This window comes from Oncorhynchus tshawytscha, unplaced genomic scaffold, assembly GCF_018296145.1.
Source record: "Oncorhynchus tshawytscha isolate Ot180627B unplaced genomic scaffold, Otsh_v2.0 Un_contig_3602_pilon_pilon, whole genome shotgun sequence".
Classification (NCBI taxonomy): Eukaryota; Metazoa; Chordata; class Actinopteri; order Salmoniformes; family Salmonidae; genus Oncorhynchus; species Oncorhynchus tshawytscha.
In genome coordinates, this window is record NW_024609728.1 from 271114 (window position 1) to 292500 (window position 21387).

General features: G+C 51.8%; 1 protein-coding gene and 1 pseudogene across 1 annotated transcript; both read right to left on the reverse strand.

Moving 5' to 3' along the window:
* Positions 1-1525: 1525 nt before the first annotated feature.
* On the reverse strand, positions 1526-2099 carry LOC121845657 (lysine-rich arabinogalactan protein 19-like). Its single transcript, XM_042317329.1, has 2 exons — positions 1729-2099; positions 1526-1616 (listed from the first exon to the last, which is right to left on the reverse strand). Exons 1-2 carry the CDS (start codon positions 2097-2099, stop codon positions 1535-1537), a joined length of 453 nt encoding a protein of 150 aa, XP_042173263.1. The 3' UTR covers positions 1526-1534.
* The window catches only part of LOC121845655, a 58730-nt pseudogene continuing 39313 nt past the window's right edge, over positions 1971-21387 (reverse strand).

Genomic DNA, 21387 nt, shown 5'->3' on the forward strand with positions numbered 1-21387 from the left:
AGTATCCTGCTTCAGGAGGAGGTTCAGGGCCAGTTTTAGGACCAGTAGGACCAACAGTATCCTGCTTCAGGAGGTGGTTCATTGCCAGTTTTAGGACCAATAGTATCCTGCTTCAGGAGGTGGTTCAGGGCCAGTTTTAGGACCAACAGTATACTGCTTAAGGAGGTGGTTCATTGCCAGTTTTAGGACCATTAGTATCCTGCTTCAGGTGGTTCAGGGCCAGTTTTAGGACCAGTAGGGCCAACGGGCCAGCTTCAGGAGGAGGTTCAGGGACAGTTTTAGGACCAGTATGGCCAACGGCCTGCTTCAAGAGGAGCTTCAGGGCCAGTTTTAGGTCCAACAGTAGCCTGCTTCAGGAGGAGGTTCAGGGCCAGTTTTAGGACCAGTAGGACCAACAGTATCCTGCTTCAGGAGGAGGTTCAGGGCCAGTTTTAGGACCAATAGGACCAACAGCCTGATTCAGGAGGAGGTTCAGGGCCAGTTTTAGGGCCAACAGTATCCTGCTTCAGGAGGTGGTTCAGGGCCAGTTTTAGGACCAATAGTATCCTGCTTCAGGAAGAGGTTCAGGGCCAGTTTTAGAACCAGTAGGACCAACAGTATCCTGCTTCAGGAGGTGGTTCATTGCCAGTTTTAGAACCAGTAGGACCAATAGTATCCTGCTTCAGGAGGTGGTTCATTGCCAGTTTTAGAACCAGTAGGACCAACAGTATCCTGCTTCAGGAGGTGGTTCAGGGCCAGTTTTAGGACCAACAGTATCCTGCTTCAGGAGGTGGTTCAGGACCAGTTTTAGGACCAACAGTGTTCTGCTTCAGGAGGTGGTTCAGGGCCAGTTTTAGGACCAACAGTATCCTGCTTCAGGAGGAGGTTCAGGGCCAGTTTTAGGACCAGTAGGACCAACAGTATCCTGCTTCAGGAGGAGGTTCAGGGCCAGTTTTAGGACCAGTAGGACCAACAGTATCCTGCTTCAGGAGGAGGTTCAGGGCCAGTTTTAGGGCCAACAGTATCCTGCTTCAGGAGGTGGTTCAGGGCCAGTTTTAGGACCAATAGTATCCTGCTTCAGGAGGAGGTTCAGGGCCAGTTTTAGAACCAGTAGGACCAACAGTATCCTGCTTCAGGAGGTGGTTCATTGCCAGTTTTAGAACCAGTAGGACCAACAGTATCCTGCTTCAGGAGGTGGTTCATTGCCAGTTTTAGAACCAGTAGGACCAACAGTATCCTGCTTCAGGAGGTGGTTCAGGGCCAGTTTTAGGACCAACAGTATCCTGCTTCAGGAGGTGGTTCAGGACCAGTTTTAGGACCAACAGTGTCCTGCTTCAGGAGGTGGTTCAGGGCCAGTTTTAGGACCAACAGTATCCTGCTTCAGGAGGTGGTTCAGGGCCAGTTTTAGGACCAGTAGGACCAACAGTATCCTGCTTCAGGAGGAGGTTCAGGGCCAGTTTTAGGACCAGTAGGTCCAACAGTATCCTGCTTCAGGAGATGGTTCAGGGCACCTTCTCAGTAGTAGTGGAGTGGATCAGTTTCTGGGGGGGGCGTCTTAACATGGCTCCTCTGGCTCTGTGGAGCTTGGCTGGTTACGGGTAGACCCCCAGACTGGGGCTCTGGGTGGTGATAGGGGGCTGGAGAGGGGCGGAGGTGGCTGGGGCAAACCCAGACTGGGGCTCTAGGTGGTGGTAGGGGGCGGAGGTGGCTGGGGCAAGCCCAGACTGGGGCTCTGGGTGGTGATAGGGGGCTGGAAAGGGGCGGAGGTGGCTGGGGCAAGCCCAGACTGGGGCTCTGGGTGGTGATAGGGGGCTGGAGAGGGGCGGAGGTGGCAAGCCCAGACTGGGGCTCTGGGTGGTGATAGGGGGGCGGAGGTGGCTGGGGCAAGCCCAGACTGGGGCTCTGGGTGGTGATAGGGGGCTGGAGAGGGGCGGAGGTGGCTGGGGCAAGCCCAGACTGGGGCTCTGGGTGGTGGTAGGGGGGCTGGAGAGGGGCAGAGGTGGCTGGGGCAAGCCCGGGCTGTTTTTTTTTTGGGGGCCTTTGGAAGAGACAGTCTGTTTCTGCCTATCAGGTGGAACCCTGTTCCCTACATAGTGCAGTACTTCTGACCAGAGACCCATAGAGTTAGTTCCCACACAAAGCCAGTTGATGAAGTGGACCAAGGAGATGACAACATTGACATTGTTCTGTGATGTCAGGTCCAGGTGTGAAGGACCCCACAGGGCTCTGGTCACAAGTAGTGGAGGAGGTCCGTTCATCCCCCCTCTCTCTACCTGTCCTTCAGTTCCCTGGTGACTCTCTTGGTGATGCGTCCACACAGCAGGCCGACCAGAAAGAGGACAATCACCCCCAGGGAGATTATAAACAGGATGTAGTTCTTAGAGGGGAGGTCATCACCTGCATGGCAAGGTCTGAAAAACCCTCTGCTGGAGCGACCTGGGGGAGAGGGGGAATTATTAGAGGGAGAGGGAATTATTAGAGGGGGAGGTCACCACCTGGGGGGGGATTACTAGAGGGGGAGGTCACTACCTGGGGGAGAGAGGGAATTATTAGAGGGGGTGGTCACCACCTGGGGGAGAGAGAGGGAATTATTAGAGGGGAGGGAATTATTAGAGGGAGAGGGAATTATTAGAGGGAGAGGGAATTATTAGAGGGGGAGGTCACCACCTGGGGGGGGATTACTAGAGGGGAGAGTGAGAGGGAATTATTAGAGGGGGAGGTCACCACCTGGGGGGGGGATTACTAGAGGGGGAGGTCACTACCTGGGGAGAGAGAGGGAATTATTAGAGGGGGTGGTCACCACCTGGGGGAGAGAGGGAATTATTAGAGGGGGAGAGAGGGAATTATTAGAGGGGAGGTCACCAGGGGGGAGGGAGGGAATTATTAGAGAGGGGGGAGGTCACCACCTGGGGGGATTACTAGAGGGGGAGGTCACTACCTGGGGGAGAGAGGGAATTATTAGAGGGGGTTATCAGGGGGGGGGGGATTATTAGAGGGGGTGGTCACCACCTGGGGGAGAGAGGGAATTATTAGAGGGGGAGGTCATCACCTGGGGGAGAGAGGGAATTATTAGAGGGGGAGGTCATCACCTGGGATAGAGAGAGGGAATTATTAGAGGGGAGGTCACCACCTGGGGGGGGTAGAGAGGGAATTATTAGAGGGGAGGTCACCACCTGGGGAGAGAGGGAATTATTAGAAGGGGAGGTCATCACCTGGGATGGAGAGAGGGAATTATTAGAGGGGAGGTCACCACCTGGGGGGGGAGAGGGGAGGTCACCACCTGGGGGAGAGAGGGAATTATTAGAGGGGGAGGTCACCACCTGGGGGAGAGAGGGAAGTATTAGAGGGGGAAAGGGAATTATTAGAGGGGAGGTCACCACCTGGGGGTGAGAGGGAATTATTAGAGGGGGAGGTCACCACCTGGGGGGTGAGAGGGAATTATTAGAGGGGGAGGACACCACCTGAGGGGGGTAGAGATGGAATTATTACCTGGGGGGAGGACACCACCGGGGGGGTAGAGAGGGAATTATTAGAGGGGAGGACACCACCTGGGGGGGGATTACTAGAGGGCGAGGTCACACCTGGGGGAGAGAGAGGGAATTATTAGAGGGGGGGGTCATCACCTGGGGGAAGAGAGAGTGAATTATTAGAGGGGGAGTTCACCACCTGGGTGGGGAGAGTGAATTATTAGAGGGGGAGGTCACCACCTGGGTGGGGAGAGGGAATTATTAGAGGGGGATGTCATCACCTGGGGGGACTGCAGGTGTCAGGTTATTAAAGGGGAACCCACTGCAGGTTATTAAAGGGGAAACCACTGCAGGTTATTAAAGGGGAAACACTGCAGGTTATTAAAGGGGAAACACTGCAGGTTATTAAAGGGGAAACACTGCAGGTTATTAAAGGGGAAACACTGCAGGTTATTAAAGGGGAACCCACTGCAGGTTATTAAAGGGGAACCCACTGCAGGTTATTAAAGGGGAACCCACTGCAGGTGTCAGGTTATTAAAGGGGAACCCACTGCAGGTGTCAGGTTATTAAAGGGGAACCCACTGCAGGTGTCAGGTTATTAAAGGGGAACCCACTGCAGGTGTCAGGTTATTAAAGGGGAAACACTGCAGGTGTCAGGTTATTAAAGGGGAAACCACTGCAGGTGTCAGGTTATTAAAGGGGAACCCACTGCAGGTGTCAGGTTATTAAAGGGGAAACACTGCAGGTGTCAGGTTATTAAGGGAGGGGAACCCACTGCAGGTTATTAAAGGGGAACCCACTGCAGGTGTCAGGTTATTAAAGGGGAACCCACTGCAGGTGTCAGGTTATTAAAGGGGAACCCACTGCAGGTGTCAGGTTATTAAAGGGGAACCCACTGCAGGTGTCAGGTTATTAAAGGGGAACCCACTGCAGGTGTCAGGTTATTAAATCAAATCAAATTTTATTTGTCACATACACATGGTTAGCAGATGGGAAACCACTGCGAAATGCTACAGTCAGGTTATTAAAGGGAACCCACTGCAGGTGTCAGGTTATTAAAGGGGAAACACTGCAGGTGTCAGGTTATTAAAGGGGAACCCACTGCAGGTGTCAGGTTATTAAAGGGGAACCCACTGCAGGTTATTAAAGGGGAACCCACTGCAGGTGTCAGGTTATTAAAGGGGAACCCACTGCAGGTGTCAGGTTATTAAAGGGGAACCCACTGCAGGTGTCTGGTTATTAAAGGGGAACCCACTGCAGGTGTCAGGTTATTAAAGGGGAACCCACTGCAGGTGTCAGGTTATTAAAGGGGAACCCACTGCAGGTGTCAGGTTATTAAAGGGGAACCCACTGCAGGTGTCAGGTTATTAAAGGGGAACCCACTGCAGGTGTCAGGTTATTAAAGGGGAACCCACTGCATGTGTCAGGTTAAAGGAGTGTACATTAACCTTGGCAGCGTAGCTCCACATGTCCATGCGGTCCTGGAGTCTCTTCTTACACTCTGGCTGCAGACGGACTCTCTTATCCTGCAACGACTCCAGTAGACATGACATCTCTGGTAGGGAGGGAGAGAGAGGGAGGGGGAGAGAGAGGGAGGTGGGGGAGAGAGAGAGGGAGGGGGAGAGAGATAGAGAGAGGAGGGAGAGAGAGAGAGGGGGAGAGGGAGGGAGAGAGAGAGAGGGGGAGAGAGAGAGGGAGGGGGAGAGAGATAGAGAGAGGAGGGAGAGAGAGAGAGAGGGGGAGAGGGAGGGAGAGAGAGAGAGAGGGAGGGGGAGAGGGAGGGGGACAGAGAGAGGGGACAGAGAGGGGAGAGAGAGGGAGAGAGGGAGAGAGAGAGAGGAGAGAGAGGGGGGGAGAGAGAGAGGGGGAGAGAGAGAGGGGGAGAGAGAGAGGGAGGGGGAGAGAGATAGAGAGAGGAGGGAGGAGAGAGAGGGGGAGAGAGAGAGGGAGGGGGAGAGAGATAGAGAGAGGAGGGAGAGAGAGAGAGGGGGAGAGGGAGGGGAGAGAGAGAGGGGGAGAGGGAGGGGGAGAGAGAGGGGAGAGAGAGGAGAGAGAGAGGGAGAGAGGGGAGAGAGAGAGGAGAGAGAGAGGGGGAGAGAGAGAGGGGACAGAGAGGGGGAGAGAGGGGACAGAGAGGGAGGGGGAGAGAGAGGAGAGAGAAGGGGAAAGAGAGAGGGGGAGAGAAATTAGGAGAGAAATGGAGGGGGAGAGGAGAAATGGAGAGAGAGCGAGGAGGGAGAGAGAGAGAAGAGGAGAGAGGAGGGGAGAGAGGGGGAGAGAGAGGGAGAGAGAGGGAGGGGAGAGAGAGAGAGAGGGGGGAGGGGGAGAGAGAGAGGGAGAGAGAGTGAGAGGAGGGTGTTTGCATGTTTTACTAAATACTATCATGGTGGTGAATATACCTCCATGTCATTACTAAATACTATCATGGTGGTGTAGAAGGTGAATATACCTCTATGTCATTACTAAATACTATCATGGTGGTGAATATACCTCCATGTCATTACTAAATACTATCATGGTGGTGTAGAAGGTGAATATACCTCTATGTCATTACTAAATACTATCATGGTGGTGTAGAAGGTGAATATACCTCCATGTCATTACTAAATACTATGGCTGTGAACAGACAGGTGGTGTAGAAGGTAAATATACCCCCATGTCATTGGCTGTGAACAGACAGGTGGGCGGGACTCACGTCGTCCTCTGCCCGGCGTGACGGCAGCACACTGGTGTTTGAGGTCAAGGGCACAGGCCGTGTGGAGGACAGGATCAACGAAGACGTCTGCCTTGCTCTCCTTCAACATGTTCAGCACCTCCTTCTTACACAAGTCATGTTTGATCTTCAACAGGTTGGCCTTCAGACACTCCTCCACCTGACCTGTCTGCTCCTGGGCCACTGCCTCCTCCGCACACAGACCGGGGATCTAGAGGAGTGACAGGGGGGAGGGACGGAGGAAGACAGAGAGGGGGAAGACAGAGAGGGGGAAGACAGAGAGGGGGAAGACAGAGAGGGGGAAGACAGAGAGGGGGAAGACAGAGAGGAAGGGGGAAGACACAGAGAGGGGGAAGACAGAGAGAGAGAGGAAGAGGGGGAGACAGAGAGAGAGAGGAAGAGGGGGAGACAGAGGGGGAAGAGAGAGAGAGAGAGGAAGAGGGGGAGACAGAGAGAGGAAGAGGGGGAGACAGAGAGAGAGAGGAAGAGGGGGAGACAGAGAGAGAGAGGAAGAGGGGGAGACAGAGAGAGGAAGAGGGGGGAGAATGTCAATTCTCTAGTTGCAGCTCTCAGAATGTATTTCTAAAGCCTTCTTCTATCAACATGGAACTGCTTTACAGCAGTCTGGCCTAGTTACTAGTAACCATCTCTCAGGGACAGCAGTCTGGCCTAGTTACTAGTAACCATCTCTCAGGGACAGCAGTCTGGCCTGGTTACTAGTAACCATCTCAGGGACAGCAGTCTGGCCTGGTTATTAGTAACCATCTCTCAGGGACAGCAGTCTGGCCTAGTTACTAGTAACCATCTCTCAGGGACAGCAGTCTGGCCTAGTTATTAGTAACCATCTCTCAGGGACAGCAGTCTGGCCTGGTTATTAGTAACCATCTCTCAGGGACAGCAGTCTGGCCTGGTTATTAGTAACCATCTCTCAGGGACAGCAGTCTGGCCTGGTTATTAGTAACCATCTCTCAGGGACAGCAGTCTGGCCTGGTTATTAGTAACCATCTCTCAGGGACAGCAGTCTGGCCTGGTTATTAGTAACCATCTCTCAGGGACAGCAGTCTGGCCTGGTTATTAGTAACCATCTCTCAGGGACAGCAGTCTGGCCTGGTTATTAGTAACCATCTCTCAGGGACAGCAGTCTGGCCTAGTTATTAGTAACCATCTCTCAGGGACAGCAGTCTGGCCTGGTTATTAGTAACCATCTCTCAGGGACAGCAGTCTGGCCTGGTTATTAGTAACCATCTCTCAGGGACAGCAGTCTGGCCTGGTTATTAGTAACCATCTCTCAGGGACAGCAGTCTGGCCTGGTTATTAGTAACCATCTCTCAGGGACAGCAGTCTGGCCTGGTTATTAGTAACCATCTCTCAGGGACAGCAGTCTGGCCTGGTTATTAGTAACCATCTCAGGGACAGCAGTCTGGCCTGGTTATTAGTAACCATCTCTCAGGGACAGCAGTCTGGCCTAGTTATTAGTAACCATCTCTCAGGGACAGCAGTCTGGCCTAGTTATTAGTAACCATTTCTCAGGGACAGCAGTCTGGCCTGGTTATTAGTAACCATCTCTCAGGGACAGCAGTCTGGCCTGGTTATTAGTAACCATCTCTCAGGGACAGCAGTCTGGCCTAGTTATTAGTAACCATCTCTCAGGGACAGCAGTCTGGCCTAGTTATTAGTAACCATCTCTCAGGGACAGCAGTCTGGCCTGGTTATTAGTAACCATCTCTCAGGGACAGCAGTCTGGCCTGGTTATTAGTAACCATCTCTCAGGGACAGCAGTCTGGCCTGGTTATTAGTAACCATCTCTCAGGGACAGCAGTCTGGCCTAGTTATTAGTAACCATCTCTCAGGGACAGCAGTCTGGCCTGGTTATTAGTAACCATCTCTCAGGGACAGCAGTCTGGCCTGGTTATTAGTAACCATCTCAGGGACAGCAGTCTGGCCTGGTTATTAGTAACCATCTCTCAGGGACAGCAGTCTGGCCTGGTTATTAGTAACCATCTCTCAGGGACAGCAGTCTGGCCTGGTTATTAGTAACCATCTCTCAGGGACAGCAGTCTGGCCTGGTTATTAGTAACCATCTCTCAGGGACAGCAGTCTGGCCTGGTTATTAGTAACCATCTCTCAGGGACAGCAGTCTGGCCTAGTTATTAGTAACCATCTCAGGGACAGCAGTCTGGCCTGGTTATTAGTAACCATCTCTCAGGGACAGCTGTCTGGCCTGGTTATTAGTAACCATCTCTCAGGGACAGCAGTCTGGCCTGGTTATTAGTAACCATCTCTCAGGGACAGCAGTCTGGCCTAGTTTAGAGGACCGGTCTCTTCAGGACAGTGGGGTTATGTATTAGTAACCATCTCTCAGGGACAGCAGTCTGGCCTGGTTTAGAGGACCGGTCTCTTCAGGACAGTGGGGTTATGTATTAGTAACCATCTCAGGGACAGCAGTCTGGCCTGGTTTAGAGGACCGGTCTCTTCAGGACAGTGGGGTTATGTTATTCGTAACCATCTCTCAGGGTCAGCAGTCTGGCCTGGTTTAGAGGACCGGTCTCTTCAGGGCTGTGTAAATGGTGTTAGTTATTAGTAACCATCTCAGGGACAGCAGTCTGGCCTAGTTTAGGGCCGGTCTCTTCAGGACAGTGGGGTTATGTATTAGTAACCATCTCAGGGACAGCAGTCTGGCCTAGTTTGGGGCCGGTCTCTTCAGGGCTGTGGGGTTATGTATTAGTAACCATCTCAGGGACAGCAGTCTGGCCTGGTTTAGAGGACCGGTCTCTTCAGGACAGTGGGGTTATGTATTAGTAACCATCTCTCAGGGACAGCAGTCTGGCCTAGTTTGGGGCCGGTCTCTTCAGGGCTGTGTAAATAGTGTTAGTTATTAGTAACCATCTCTCAGGGACAGCAGTCTGGCCTGGTTTAGAGGACCGGTCTCTTCAGGACAGTGGGGTTATGTATTCGTAACCATCTCTCAGGGACTGCAGTCTGGCCTAGTTTGGAGCCGGTCTCTTCAGGGCTGTGTAAATGGTGTTAGTTATTAGTAACCATCTCTCAGGGACAGCAGTCTGGCCTAGTTTGGGACCGGTCTCTTCAGGACAGTGGGGTTATGTATTAGTAACCATCTCTCAGGGACAGCAGTCTGGCCTAGTTTGGGGCCGGTCTCTTCAGGGCTGTGTAAATGGTGTTAGTTATTAGTAACCATCTCTCAGGGACAGCAGTCTGGCCTGGTTTAGAGGACCGGTCTCTTCAGGACAGTGGGGTTATGTATTAGTAACCATCTCTCAGGGACAGCAGTCTGGCCTAGTTTAGAGGACCGGTCTCTTCAGGGCTGTGTAAATGGTGTTAGTTATTAGTAACCATCTCAGGGACAGTAGTCTGGCCTGGTTTAGAGGACCGGTCTCTTCAGGACAGTGGGGTTATGTATTAATAACCATCTCAGGGACAGCAGTCTGGCCTGGCAGGACCGGTCTCTTCAGGACAGTGGGGTTATGTATTAGTAACCATCTCAGGGACAGCAGTCTGGCCTGGTTATTAGTAACCATCTCTCAGGGACAGCAGTCTGGCCTGGTTATTAGTAACCATCTCTCAGGGACAGCAGTCTGGCCTGGTTATTAGTAACCATCTCTCAGGGACAGCAGTCTGGCCTGGTTATTAGTAACCATCTCTCAGGGACAGCAGTCTGGCCTGGTTATTAGTAACCATCTCTCAGGGACAGCAGTCTGGCCTAGTTATTAGTAACCATCTCTCAGGGACAGCAGTCTGGCCTGGTTATTAGTAACCATCTCTCAGGGACAGCAGTCTGGCCTGGTTATTAGTAACCATCTCTCAGGGACAGCAGTCTGGCCTGGTTATTAGTAACCATCTCTCAGGGACAGCAGTCTGGCCTGGTTATTAGTAACCATCTCTCAGGGACAGCAGTCTGGCCTGGTTATTAGTAACCATCTCTCAGGGACAGCAGTCTGGCCTGGTTATTAGTAACCATCTCTCAGGGACAGCAGTCTGGCCTGGTTATTAGTAACCATCTCTCAGGGACAGCAGTCTGGCCTGGTTATTAGTAACCATCTCTCAGGGACAGCAGTCTGGCCTGGTTATTAGTAACCATCTCTCAGGGACAGCAGTCTGGCCTGGTTATTAGTAACCATCTCTCAGGGACAGCAGTCTGGCCTAGTTATTAGTAACCACCTCTCAGGGACAGCAGTCTGGCCTGGTTATTAGTAACCATCTCTCAGGGACAGCAGTCTGGCCTGGTTATTAGTAACCATCTCTCAGGGACAGCAGTCTGGCCTGGTTATTAGTAACCATCTCTCAGGGACAGCAGTCTGGCCTAGTTTGGGGCTGGTCTCTTCAGGACAGTGGGGTTATGTATTAGTAACCATCTCTCAGGGACAGCAGTCTGGTCTAGTTTGGGGCCGGTCTCTTCAGGACAGTGGGGTTATGTATTAGTAACCATCTCTCAGGGACAGCAGTCTGGCCTGGTTTAGAGGACCGGTCTCTTCAGGACAGTGGGGTTATGAATTAGTAACCATCTCAGGGACAGCAGTCTGGCCTAGTTTGGGGCCAGTCTCTTCAGGACAGTGGGGTTATGTATTAGTAACCATCTCTCAGGGACAGCAGTCTGGCCTGGTTTAGAGGACCGGTCTCTTCAGGGCTGTGTAAATGGTGTTAGTTATTAGTAACCATCTCAGGGACAGCAGTCTGGCCTGGTTTAGAGGACCGGTCTCTTCAGGACAGTGGGGTTATGTATTAGTAACCATCTCAGGGACAGCAGTCTGGCCTGGTTTAGAGGACCGGTCTCTTCAGGACAGTGGGGTTATGTATTAGTAACCATCTCTCAGGGACAGCAGTCTGGCCTGGTTTAGAGGACCGGTCTCTTCAGGACAGTGGGGTTATGTATTAGTAACCATCTCAGGGACAGCAGTCTGGCCTGGTTTAGAGGACCGGTCTCTTCAGGACAGTGGGGTTATGTATTCATAACCATCTCTCAGGGTCAGCAGTCTGGCCTGGTTTAGAGGACCGGTCTCTTCAGCTGTGTAAATGGTGTTAGTTATTAGTAACCATCTCAGGGACAGCAGTCTGGCCTAGTTTGGATCTCTTCAGGACAGTGGGGTTATGTATTAGTAACCATCTCTCAGGGACAGCAGTCTGGCCTAGTTTGGGGGGTCTCTTCAGGGCTGTGTAAATGGTGTTAGTTATTAGTAACCATCTCAGGGACAGCAGTCTGGCCTGGTTTAGAGGACCGGTCTCTTCAGGACAGTGGGGTTATGTATTAGTAACCATCTCTCAGGGACAGCAGTCTGGCCTAGTTTGGGGGGTCTCTTCAGGGCTGTGTAAATAGTGTTAGTTATTAGTAACCATCTCTCAGGGACAGCAGTCTGGCCTGGTTTAGAGGACCGGTCTCTTCAGGACAGTGGGGTTATGTATTCGTAACCATCTCTCAGGGACTGCAGTCTGGCCTAGTTTGGGCCGGTCTCTTCAGGGCTGTGTAAATGGTGTTAGTTATTAGTAACCATCTCTCAGGGACAGCAGTCTGGCCTAGTTTGGGGCCGGTCTCTTCAGGACAGTGGGGTTATGTATTAGTAACCATCTCTCAGGGACAGCAGTCTGGCCTAGTTTAACACTCCTCGGTCTCTTCAGGGCTGTGTAAATGGTGTTAGTTATTAGTAACCATCTCTCAGGGACAGCAGTCTGGCCTGGTTTAGAGGACCGGTCTCTTCAGGACAGTGGGGTTATGTATTAGTAACCATCTCTCAGGGACAGCAGTCTGGCCTAGTTTAGAGGACCGGTCTCTTCAGGGCTGTGTAAATGGTGTTAGTTATTAGTAACCATCTCAGGGACAGTAGTCTGGCCTGGTTTAGAGGACCGGTCTCTTCAGGACAGTGGGGTTATGTATTAATAACCATCTCAGGGACAGCAGTCTGGCCTGGTTTAGAGGACCGGTCTCTTCAGGACAGTGGGGTTATGTATTAGTAACCACCTCTCAGGGACAGCAGTCTGGCCTGGTTCAGAGGACCGGTCTCTTCAGGGCTGTGTAAATGGTGTTAGTTATTAGTAACCATCTCAGGGACAGCAGTCTGGCCTAGTTTGGGTCCAGTCTCTTCAGGACAGTGGGGTTATGTATTAGTAACCATCTCTCAGGGACAGCAGTCTGGCCTGGTTTAGACACCGGTCTCTTCAGGGCTCTGTAAATGGTGTCCAGTTATTAGTAACCATCTCAGGGACAGCAGTCTGGCCTGGTTTAGAGGACCGGTCTCTTCAGGACAGTGGGGTTATGGATTCGTAACCATCTCAGGGACAGCAGTCTGGCCTGGTTAACACTCCTCACCGGTCTCTTCAGGGCTGTGTAAATGGTGTTAGTTATTAGTAACCATCTCTCAGGGACAGCAGTCTGGCCTGGTTTAGGGGGCCGGTCTCTTCAGGACAGTGGGGTTATGTATTAGTAACCATCTCTCAGGGACAGCAGTCTGGCCTGGTTTAGAGGACCGGTCTCTTCAGGGCTGTGTAAATGGTGTTAGTTATTAGTAACCATCTCAGGGACAGCAGTCTGGTCTGGTTTAGAGGACCGGTCTCCTCCTCAGCACAGTGGATCTGTAGCTGGGGGTCCAGTCTATATTAACACTCCTCACCTCCTCAGCACAGTGGATCTGTAGCTGGGGTCCAGTCTATATTAACACTCCTCACCTCCTCAGCACAGTGGATCTGTAGCTGGGATCGAGTCTATATTAACACTCCTCACCTCCTCAGCACAGTGGATCTGTAGCTGGGGGTCCAGTCTATATTAACACTCCTCACCTCCTCAGCACAGTGGATCTGTAGCTGGGGGTCCAGTCTATATTAACACTCCTCACCTCCTCAGTGGATCTGTAGCTGGGGTCCAGTCTATATTAACACTCCTCACCTCCTCAGCACAGTGGATCTGTAGCTGGGGGTCCAGTCTATATTAACACTCCTCACCTCCTCAGCACAGTGGATCTGTAGCTGGGGTCCAGTCTATATTAACACTCCTCACCTCCTCAGTGGATCTGTAGCTGGGGTCCAGTCTATATTAACACTCCTCACCTCCTCAGTGGATCTGTAGCTGGGGGTCCAGTCTATATTAACACTCCTCACCTCCTCAGTGGATCTGTAGCTGGGGTCCAGTCTATATTAACACTCCTCACCTCCTCAGCACAGTGGATCTGTAGCTGGGGGTCCAGTCTATATTAACACTCCTCACCTCCTCAGTGGATCTGTAGCTGGGGTCCAGTCTATATTAACACTCCTCACCTCAGCTCAGTGGATCTGTAGCTGGGGTCCAGTCTATATTAACACTCCTCACCTCCTCAGCACAGTGGATCTGTAGCTGGGGTCCAGTCTATATTAACACTCCTCACCTCCTCAGTGGATCTGTAGCTGGGGGTCCAGTCTATATTAACACTCCTCACCTCCTCAGCACAGTGGATCTGTAGCTGGGGTCCAGTCTATATTAACACTCCTCACCTCCTCAGCACAGTGGATCTGTAGCTGGGGTCCAGTCTATATTAACACTCCTCACCTCCTCAGTGGATCTGTAGCTGGGGGTCCAGTCTATATTAACACTCCTCACCACAGTGGATCTGTAGCTGGGGGTCCAGTCTATATTAACACTCCTCACCTCCTCAGCACAGTGGATCTGTAGCTGGGGGTCCAGTCTATATTAACACTCCTCACCTCCTCAGTGGATCTGTAGCTGAGGGTCCAGTCTATATTAACACTCCTCACCTCCTCAGTGGATCTGTAGCTGGGGTCCAGTCTATATTAACACTCCTCACCTCCTCAGTGGATCTGTAGCTGGGGTCCAGTCTATATTAACACTCCTCACCTCCTCAGCACAGTGGATCTGTAGCTGGGGTCCAGTCTATATTAACACTCCTCACCTCCTCAGCACAGTGGATCTGTAGCTGGGGTCCAGTCTATATTAACACTCCTCACCTCCTCAGTGGATCTGTAGCTGGGGTCCAGTCTATATTAACACTCCTCACCTCCTCAGCACAGTGGATCTGTAGCTGGGGGTCCAGTCTATATTAACACTCCTCACCTCCTCAGTGGATCTGTAGCTGGGGGTCCAGTCTATATTAACACTCCTCACCTCCTCAGTAGATCTGTAGCTGGGGTCCAGTCTATATTAACACTCCTCACCTCCTCAGCACAGTGGATCTGTAGCTGGGGGTCCAGTCTGTAGTCCAGCGCCGACTCCTGAAGAATCACTCTGATCTGGTCCTCACAGTCTGGAGACAGACGCTGGTCGGCGTATTTCAGCTTCAGGCAACCAATCACCTGGCCCTCCAGTTCACTGTCATCACTGGCCTTGTTCAGGATTGGCTGACAGAATTTAGGGATGTCTGCCTTACAGGCCTTTCTCAATATTGGGTTCAACCTGTAGTCTGAGAGAGAGGAAGACAACCAGAAATACATACGGGTCCACATGACCCAGGTCCACCTGACCCGGGTCCACCTGACATGGGCTCTGACCCGGGTCCACCTGACATGGGATCTGACCCGGGTCCACCTGACATGGGATCTGACCCGGGTCCACCTGACATGGGCTCTGACCCGGGTCCACATGACATGGGCTCTGACCCGGGTCCACATGACATGGGCTCTGACCCGGGTCCACATGACCCAGGTCCACCTGTCCCGGGTCCACCTGACATGGGCTCTGACCCGGGTCCACCTGACATGGGCTCTGACCCGGGTCCACCTGACATGGGCTCTGACCCGGGTCCACCTGACATGGGCTCTGACCCGGGTCCACCTGACATGGGCTCTGACCCGGGTCCACCTGACATGGGCTCTGACCCGGGTCCACCTGACATGGGCTCTGACCCGGGTCCACATGACATGGGCTCTGACCTGGGTCCACATGACATGGGCTCTGACCCGGTTCCACATGACATGGGCTCTGACCCGGTTCCACATGACATGGGCTCTGACCCAATTCCTTTTCTCTCCATTCCTTGCATCCTCTTTCCTCGCCCATCTATTAGAGGTAACAGGTGGTCCCATCTATTAGCACTGCTTCTCAAAACCCATTGGAGAAGAAGATCCAAGGGGAGGGACCTTAGACCAACTCCTCCAAGACTTGAGAAGCAGGCGAGGAGATGGTCCCATCTATTAGAGGTAACAGGTGGTCCATCTATTAGAGGTAACAGGTGGTCCCATCTATTAGAGGTAACAGGTGATCCATCTATTAGAGGTAACAGGTGGTCCATCTATTAGAGGTAACAGGTGGTCCATCTATTAGAGGTAACAGGTGGTCCATCTATTAGAGGTAACAGGTGGTCCCATCTATTAGAGGTAACAGGTGGTCCATCTATTAGAGGTAACAGGTGGTCCATCTATTAGAGGTAACAGGTGGTCCATCTATTAGAGGTAACAGGTGGTCCATCTATTAGAGGTAACAGGTGGTCCATCTATTAGAGGTAACAGGTGATCCATCTATTAGAGGTAACAGGTGGTCCATCTATTAGAGGTAACAGGTGATCCATCTATTAGAGGTAACAGGTGGACCCATCTATTAGAGGTAACAGGTGGTCCATCTATTAGAGGTAACAGGTGATCCCATCTATTAGGTTACAGGTGGTCCCATCTATGAGGTAACAGGTGGTCCCATCTATGAGGTAACAGGTGGTCCATCTATTAGAGGTAACAGGTGGTCCATCTATTAGAGGTAACAGGTGGTCCCATCTATTAGAGGTAACAGGTGGTCCCATCTATTAGAGGTAACAGGTGGTCCCATCTATTAGAGGTAACAGGTGGTCCATCTATTAGAGGTAACAGGTGGTCCATCTATTAGAGGTAACAGGTGGTCCCATCTATTAGAGGTAACAGGTGGTCCCATCTATTGAGGTAACAGGTGGTCCCATCTATGAGGTAACAGGTGGTCCATCTATTAGAGGTAACAGGTGGTCCCATCTATTAGAGGTAACAGGTGGTCCATCTATTAGAGGTAACAGGTGGTCCCATCTATTAGAGGTAACAGGTGGTCCCATCTAGGTGAGGTAACAGGTGGTCCCATCTATGAGGTAACAGGTGATCCATCTATTAGAGGTAACAGGTGGTCCATCTATTAGAGGTAACAGGTGGTCCCATCTATTAGAGGTAACAGGTGGTCCATCTATTAGAGGTAACAGGTGGTCCATCTATTAGAGGTAACAGGTGGTCCATCTATTAGAGGTAACAGGTGGTCCATCTATTAGAGGTAACAGGTGGTCCATCTATTAGAGGTAACAGGTGATCCATCTATTAGAGGTAACAGGTGGTCCATCTATTAGAGGTAACAGGTGATCCATCTATTAGAGGTAACAGGTGGACCCATCTATTAGAGGTAACAGGTGGTCCATCTATTAGAGGTAACAGGTGATCCCATCTATTAGAGGTTACAGGTGGTCCCATCTATGAGGTAACAGGTGGTCCCATCTATGAGGTAACAGGTGGTCCATCTATTAGAGGTAACAGGTGGTCCATCTATTAGAGGTAACAGGTGGTCCCATCTATTAGAGGTAACAGGTGGTCCCATGTATTAGAGGTAACAGGTGGTCCCATCTATTAGAGGTAACAGGTAGTCCATCTATTAGAGGTAACAGGTGGTCCATCTATTAGAGGTAACAGGTGGTCCCATCTATTAGAGGTTACAGGTGGTCCCATCTATGAGGTAACAGGTGGTCCCATCTATGAGGTAACAGGTGGTCCATCTATTAGAGGTAACAGGTGATCCCATCTATTAGAGGTAACAGGTGGTCCCATCTATTAGAGGTAACAGGTAGTCAATCTATTAGAGGTAACAGGTAGTCCATCTATTAGAGGTAACAGGTGGTCCATCTATTAGAGGTAACAGGTGGTCCATCTATTAGAGGTAACAGGTGGTCCATCTATTAGAGGTAACAGGTGGTCCATCTATTAGAGGTAACAGGTGATCCATCTATTAGAGGTAACAGGTGATCCATCTATTAGAGGTAACAGGTGATCCATCTATTAGAGGTAACAGGTGATCCATCTATTAGAGGTAACAGGTGATCAGTGTTCATCATCTATTAGAGGTAACAGGTGATCCATCTATTAGAGGTAACAGGTGATCCATCTATTAGAGGTAACAGGTGATCCATCTATTAGAGGTAACAGGTGATCCATCTATTAGAGGTAACAGGTGATCCATCTATTAGAGGTAACAGGTGATCCATCTATTAGAGGTAACAGGTGTCCCATCTATTAGAGGTAACAGGTGGTCCATCTATTAGAGGTAACAGGTGGTCAATCTATTAGAGGTAACAGGTGGTCCATCTATTAGAGGTAACAGGTGGTCCATCTATTAGAGGTAACAGGTGATCCATCTATTAGAGGTAACAGGTGATCCATCTATTAGAGGTAACAGGTGATCCATCTATTAGAGGTAACAGGTGATCCATCTATTAGAGGTAACAGGTGATCCATCTATTAGAGGTAACAGGTGGTCCATCTATTAGAGGTAACAGGTGGTCCATCTATTAGAGGTAACAGGTGGTCCATCTATTAGAGGTGATCCATCTATTAGAGGTAACAGGGTCCATCTATTAGAGGTAACAGGTGACCCATCTATTAGAGGTAACAGGTGGTCCATCTATTAGAGGTAACAGGTGGTCCATCTATTAGAGGTAACAGGTGATCCATCTATTAGAGGTAACAGGTGGTCCATCTATTAGAGGTAACAGGTGTCCATCTATTAGAGGTAACAGGTGGTCCATCTATTAGAGGTAACAGGTGGTTTACCTGTCCTTCTGTGAGGAGGTGGTCCATCTATTAGAGGTAACCTGTGGTCCCATCTGTGAGGAGGTGATCCATGTTTGTTACCTGTGTTCATCTGTGAGAGAGTGTGTTGTTGGTGGTGTGGTACAGTGTGTGAGAGTGTGTTTTTACCTGTGCTCACTGTGAGAGTGTGTTTGTTACCTGTGCTCACTGTGAGAGTGTGTTTGTTACCTGTGCTCACTGTGAGAGTGTGTTACCTGTGTTGTGTGTGTGTGTGTGTGTGTGACAGTGTGTGTTTTACCTGTGTTCTGTGTGTGAGTGTGTGTGTTACCTGTGTTCTGTGAGAGAGTGTGTTTACCTGTGTTCTGTGTGTGTGTGTGTGTGTGTGAGAGTGTGTTTTACCTGTGTTCTGTGTGTGTGTGTGTGTGTGAGAGTGTGTTTACCTGTGTTCTGTGTGTGTGTGTTTTACCTGTGTTCTGTGTGAGAGTGTGTGTGTGTGACAGTGTGTGTTACCTGTGTTCTGTGTGACAGTGTGTGTGTGGTACAGTGTGTTTTACCTGTGTTCTGTGTGAGAGTGTGTGTGTGTGTGTGTGTGACAGTGTGTGTTACCTGTGTTCTGTGTGAGTGTGTGTGTGTGTGTGTGTGTGTGACAGTGTGTTTTACCTGTGTTCTGTGTGATCTGTCTCTTGGTGATCATCTGTTTACACTTGGGATCCATCAGTTCAGAGTTCTTGTTCTGTTTCAGACACTGCAGCATGTTCTTAGCATCCACATCTGTACAGAACCGCTGACACATGGAGAGAGAGGACAGACAGAGAGGACAGGAGGGAGAGAGAGAGGACAGGAGGGACAGGAGGACAGGAGAGAGAGCGAGAGAGGACAGAGAGACAGAGAGAGGACAGGAGAGAGACAGAGAGGCCAGGAGGGACAGAGAGAGAGAGGACAGAGAGAGAGAGGAGGAGGACAGGAGGGACAGAGGACAGGAGGGACAGGAGAGGAGAGGACAGGAGAGGACAGGAGAGACAGAGAGAGAGGAGGACAGAGAGGGACAGAGGGAGAGAGATGACAGGAGGGACAGAGAGATGACAGGAGGGACAGAGAGAGGACAGGAGGGACAGAGGGGACAGAGAGGACAGGACAGGGGGGACAGGGTGGACAGGAGGGACAGGACAGGGGAACAGAAAGAGTGAGGACAGGAGGGACAGGAGAGGACAGGAGGGACAGAGAGAGAGAGGACAGGAGGGACAGAGAGAGAGAGGACAGGAGGGACAGAGAGAGGACAGGAGGGACAGAGAGGACAGGAGGGACAGAGACAAGTTAAAGATAGGTAGAGGGAACAGGCCCCCTCACCACAGTCACACGGAGATTGACCCTCACCAGTCACAGAGGGCGTCCCCCCCCTCACAACAGTCACACGGGGCACCTCCCCCTCACCACAGTCACACGGGCGTCCCCCTCACCAGTCACACGGGGCGTCCCCCTCACCAGTCACACGGGCGTCCCCCCTCACCAGTCACACGGGGCGTCCCCCTCACCAGTCACACGGGCGTCCCCCTCACCACACACGGGGGCGTCCCCCTCACCACAGCCACACGGGGCGTCCCCCTCACCACAGCCACACTGGGGCGTCCCCCTCACCACAGCCACACGGGGCGCCCCCCTCACCACAGCCACAGGGGCGTCCCCCTCACCACAGTCATCATCGGGGCGGCCCCCCTCACCACAGCCACACGGGGGCGTCCCCCCCCTCACCACAGCCACACGGGGGCGTCCCCCCCTCACCACAGCCACACGGGGGCGTCCCCCCCTCACCACAGCCACACGGGGGCGTCCCCCTCACCTTAATCATCTGCTTGCAGACCCTCATGAGCTGGTAGTCCAGTTCTGGATCCAGCATCTCTCCCTCCTGTAGTTTAAACACCCTCTGGTGACACTGCTGAGACAGCTGCTTCTTCCTCTCCTTTAAACACTCCATCATCTGAGCGTTACCGAACACCACGTTGGAGCAGAGAGCCCGATGTCCGTCTTACACACGTCATACAACTCAGGTTCCAGACGAATATCCTCTGACTGCAGAGAGAGGAGAAAGGAGGGAGGAGAGAGAAAGGAGAGGAGAGGAGGGGAGAGAAAGGAGAGGAAGAGAGAGAAAGGAGAGGAGAGAGGAGAGGAGAGAGAAAGGGAGGAGAGAGAGAGGAAGGAGAGGAGAGAGAAAGGAGAGGAGGGGAGGAGGAGGAGGAGGGGAGGAGAGAGAAAGGAGAGGAAAGAGAAAGGAGAGGAGAGGAGGGAGAAAGGAGAGGAGAGAGAAAGGAGAGAGGAGGGGAGGAGGAGGAGGGAGAAAGGAGAGAGGGAGGAGAGAAAGGAGAGGGGAGGAGGAGAGGAGAAAGGAGAGAGGGAGGAGAGGAGAAAGAAAGGACAGGAGAGGAGGAGAGAGGAGGAGAGGAGGAGGAGAGAGAAAAGGAGAGGAGGGAGGAGAGAGAAAGGAGAGGAGGGAGGAGAGAGAAAGGAGAGGGGAGAGAGAGAGAAAGGAGAGGATGAGGAGAGAGAAAGGAGAGGGGGAGGAGGAGAGGAAAAGAAGAGGGAGGAGAGGAGAAAGAAAAGGAGGGGAGGAGAGGAGAAAGAAGAGGGAGGGAGAGGAGAAAGAAAGGACAGGAGAGGAGAAAGAAAGGACAGGAGGGAGAGGAGGAGAGAGAAAGGAGAGGAGGGAGGAGAGGAAAGATGAGAAAGAAAGGACAGGAGAGGTGGAGAGAGAGAGAGGAGAGGAGGAGAGAGAGAGGACAGGAGGAGAGAGAAAGGAGGAGAGAGAAAGGAGAGGAGAAAAGAGAGAACATACAGGAGAAAGGAGGGAGAAACATGTGAGAGAGGAGAGAAAAATGATGTATTTACCAAATGTGTTTGATATGAATAGTTGACCATGAATAAATAGGACGGCATGTCTGTCCTACTAATGCTGTGTCTTAATGGTCACCAGTTCCCTGCAGCTAACCTGGCAGGATGGTCACCAGTTCCCTGCAGCTAACCTGGCAGGATGGTCACCAGTTCCCTGCAGCTAACCTGGCAGGATGGTCACCAGTTCCCTGCAGCTAACCTGGCAGGATGGTCTCCAGTTCCCTGCAGCTAACCTGGCAGGATGGTCACCAGTTCCCTGCAGCTAACCTGGCAGGATGGTCACCAGTTCCCTGCAGCTAACCTGGCAGGATGGTCACCAGTTCCCTGCAGCTAACCTGGCAGGATGGTCTCCAGTTCCCTGCAGCTAACCTGGCAGGATGGTCTCCAGTTCCCTGCAGCTAACCTGGCAGGATGGTCTCCAGTTCCCTGCAGCTAACCTGGCAGGATGGTCACCAGTTCCCTGCAGCTAACCTGGCAGGATGGTCTCCAGTTCCCTGCAGCTAACCTGGCAGGATGGTCTCCAGTTCCCTGCAGCTAACCTGGCAGGATGGTCTCCAGTTCCCTGCAGCTAACCTGGCAATATGGTCTCCAGTTCCCTGCAGCTAACCTGG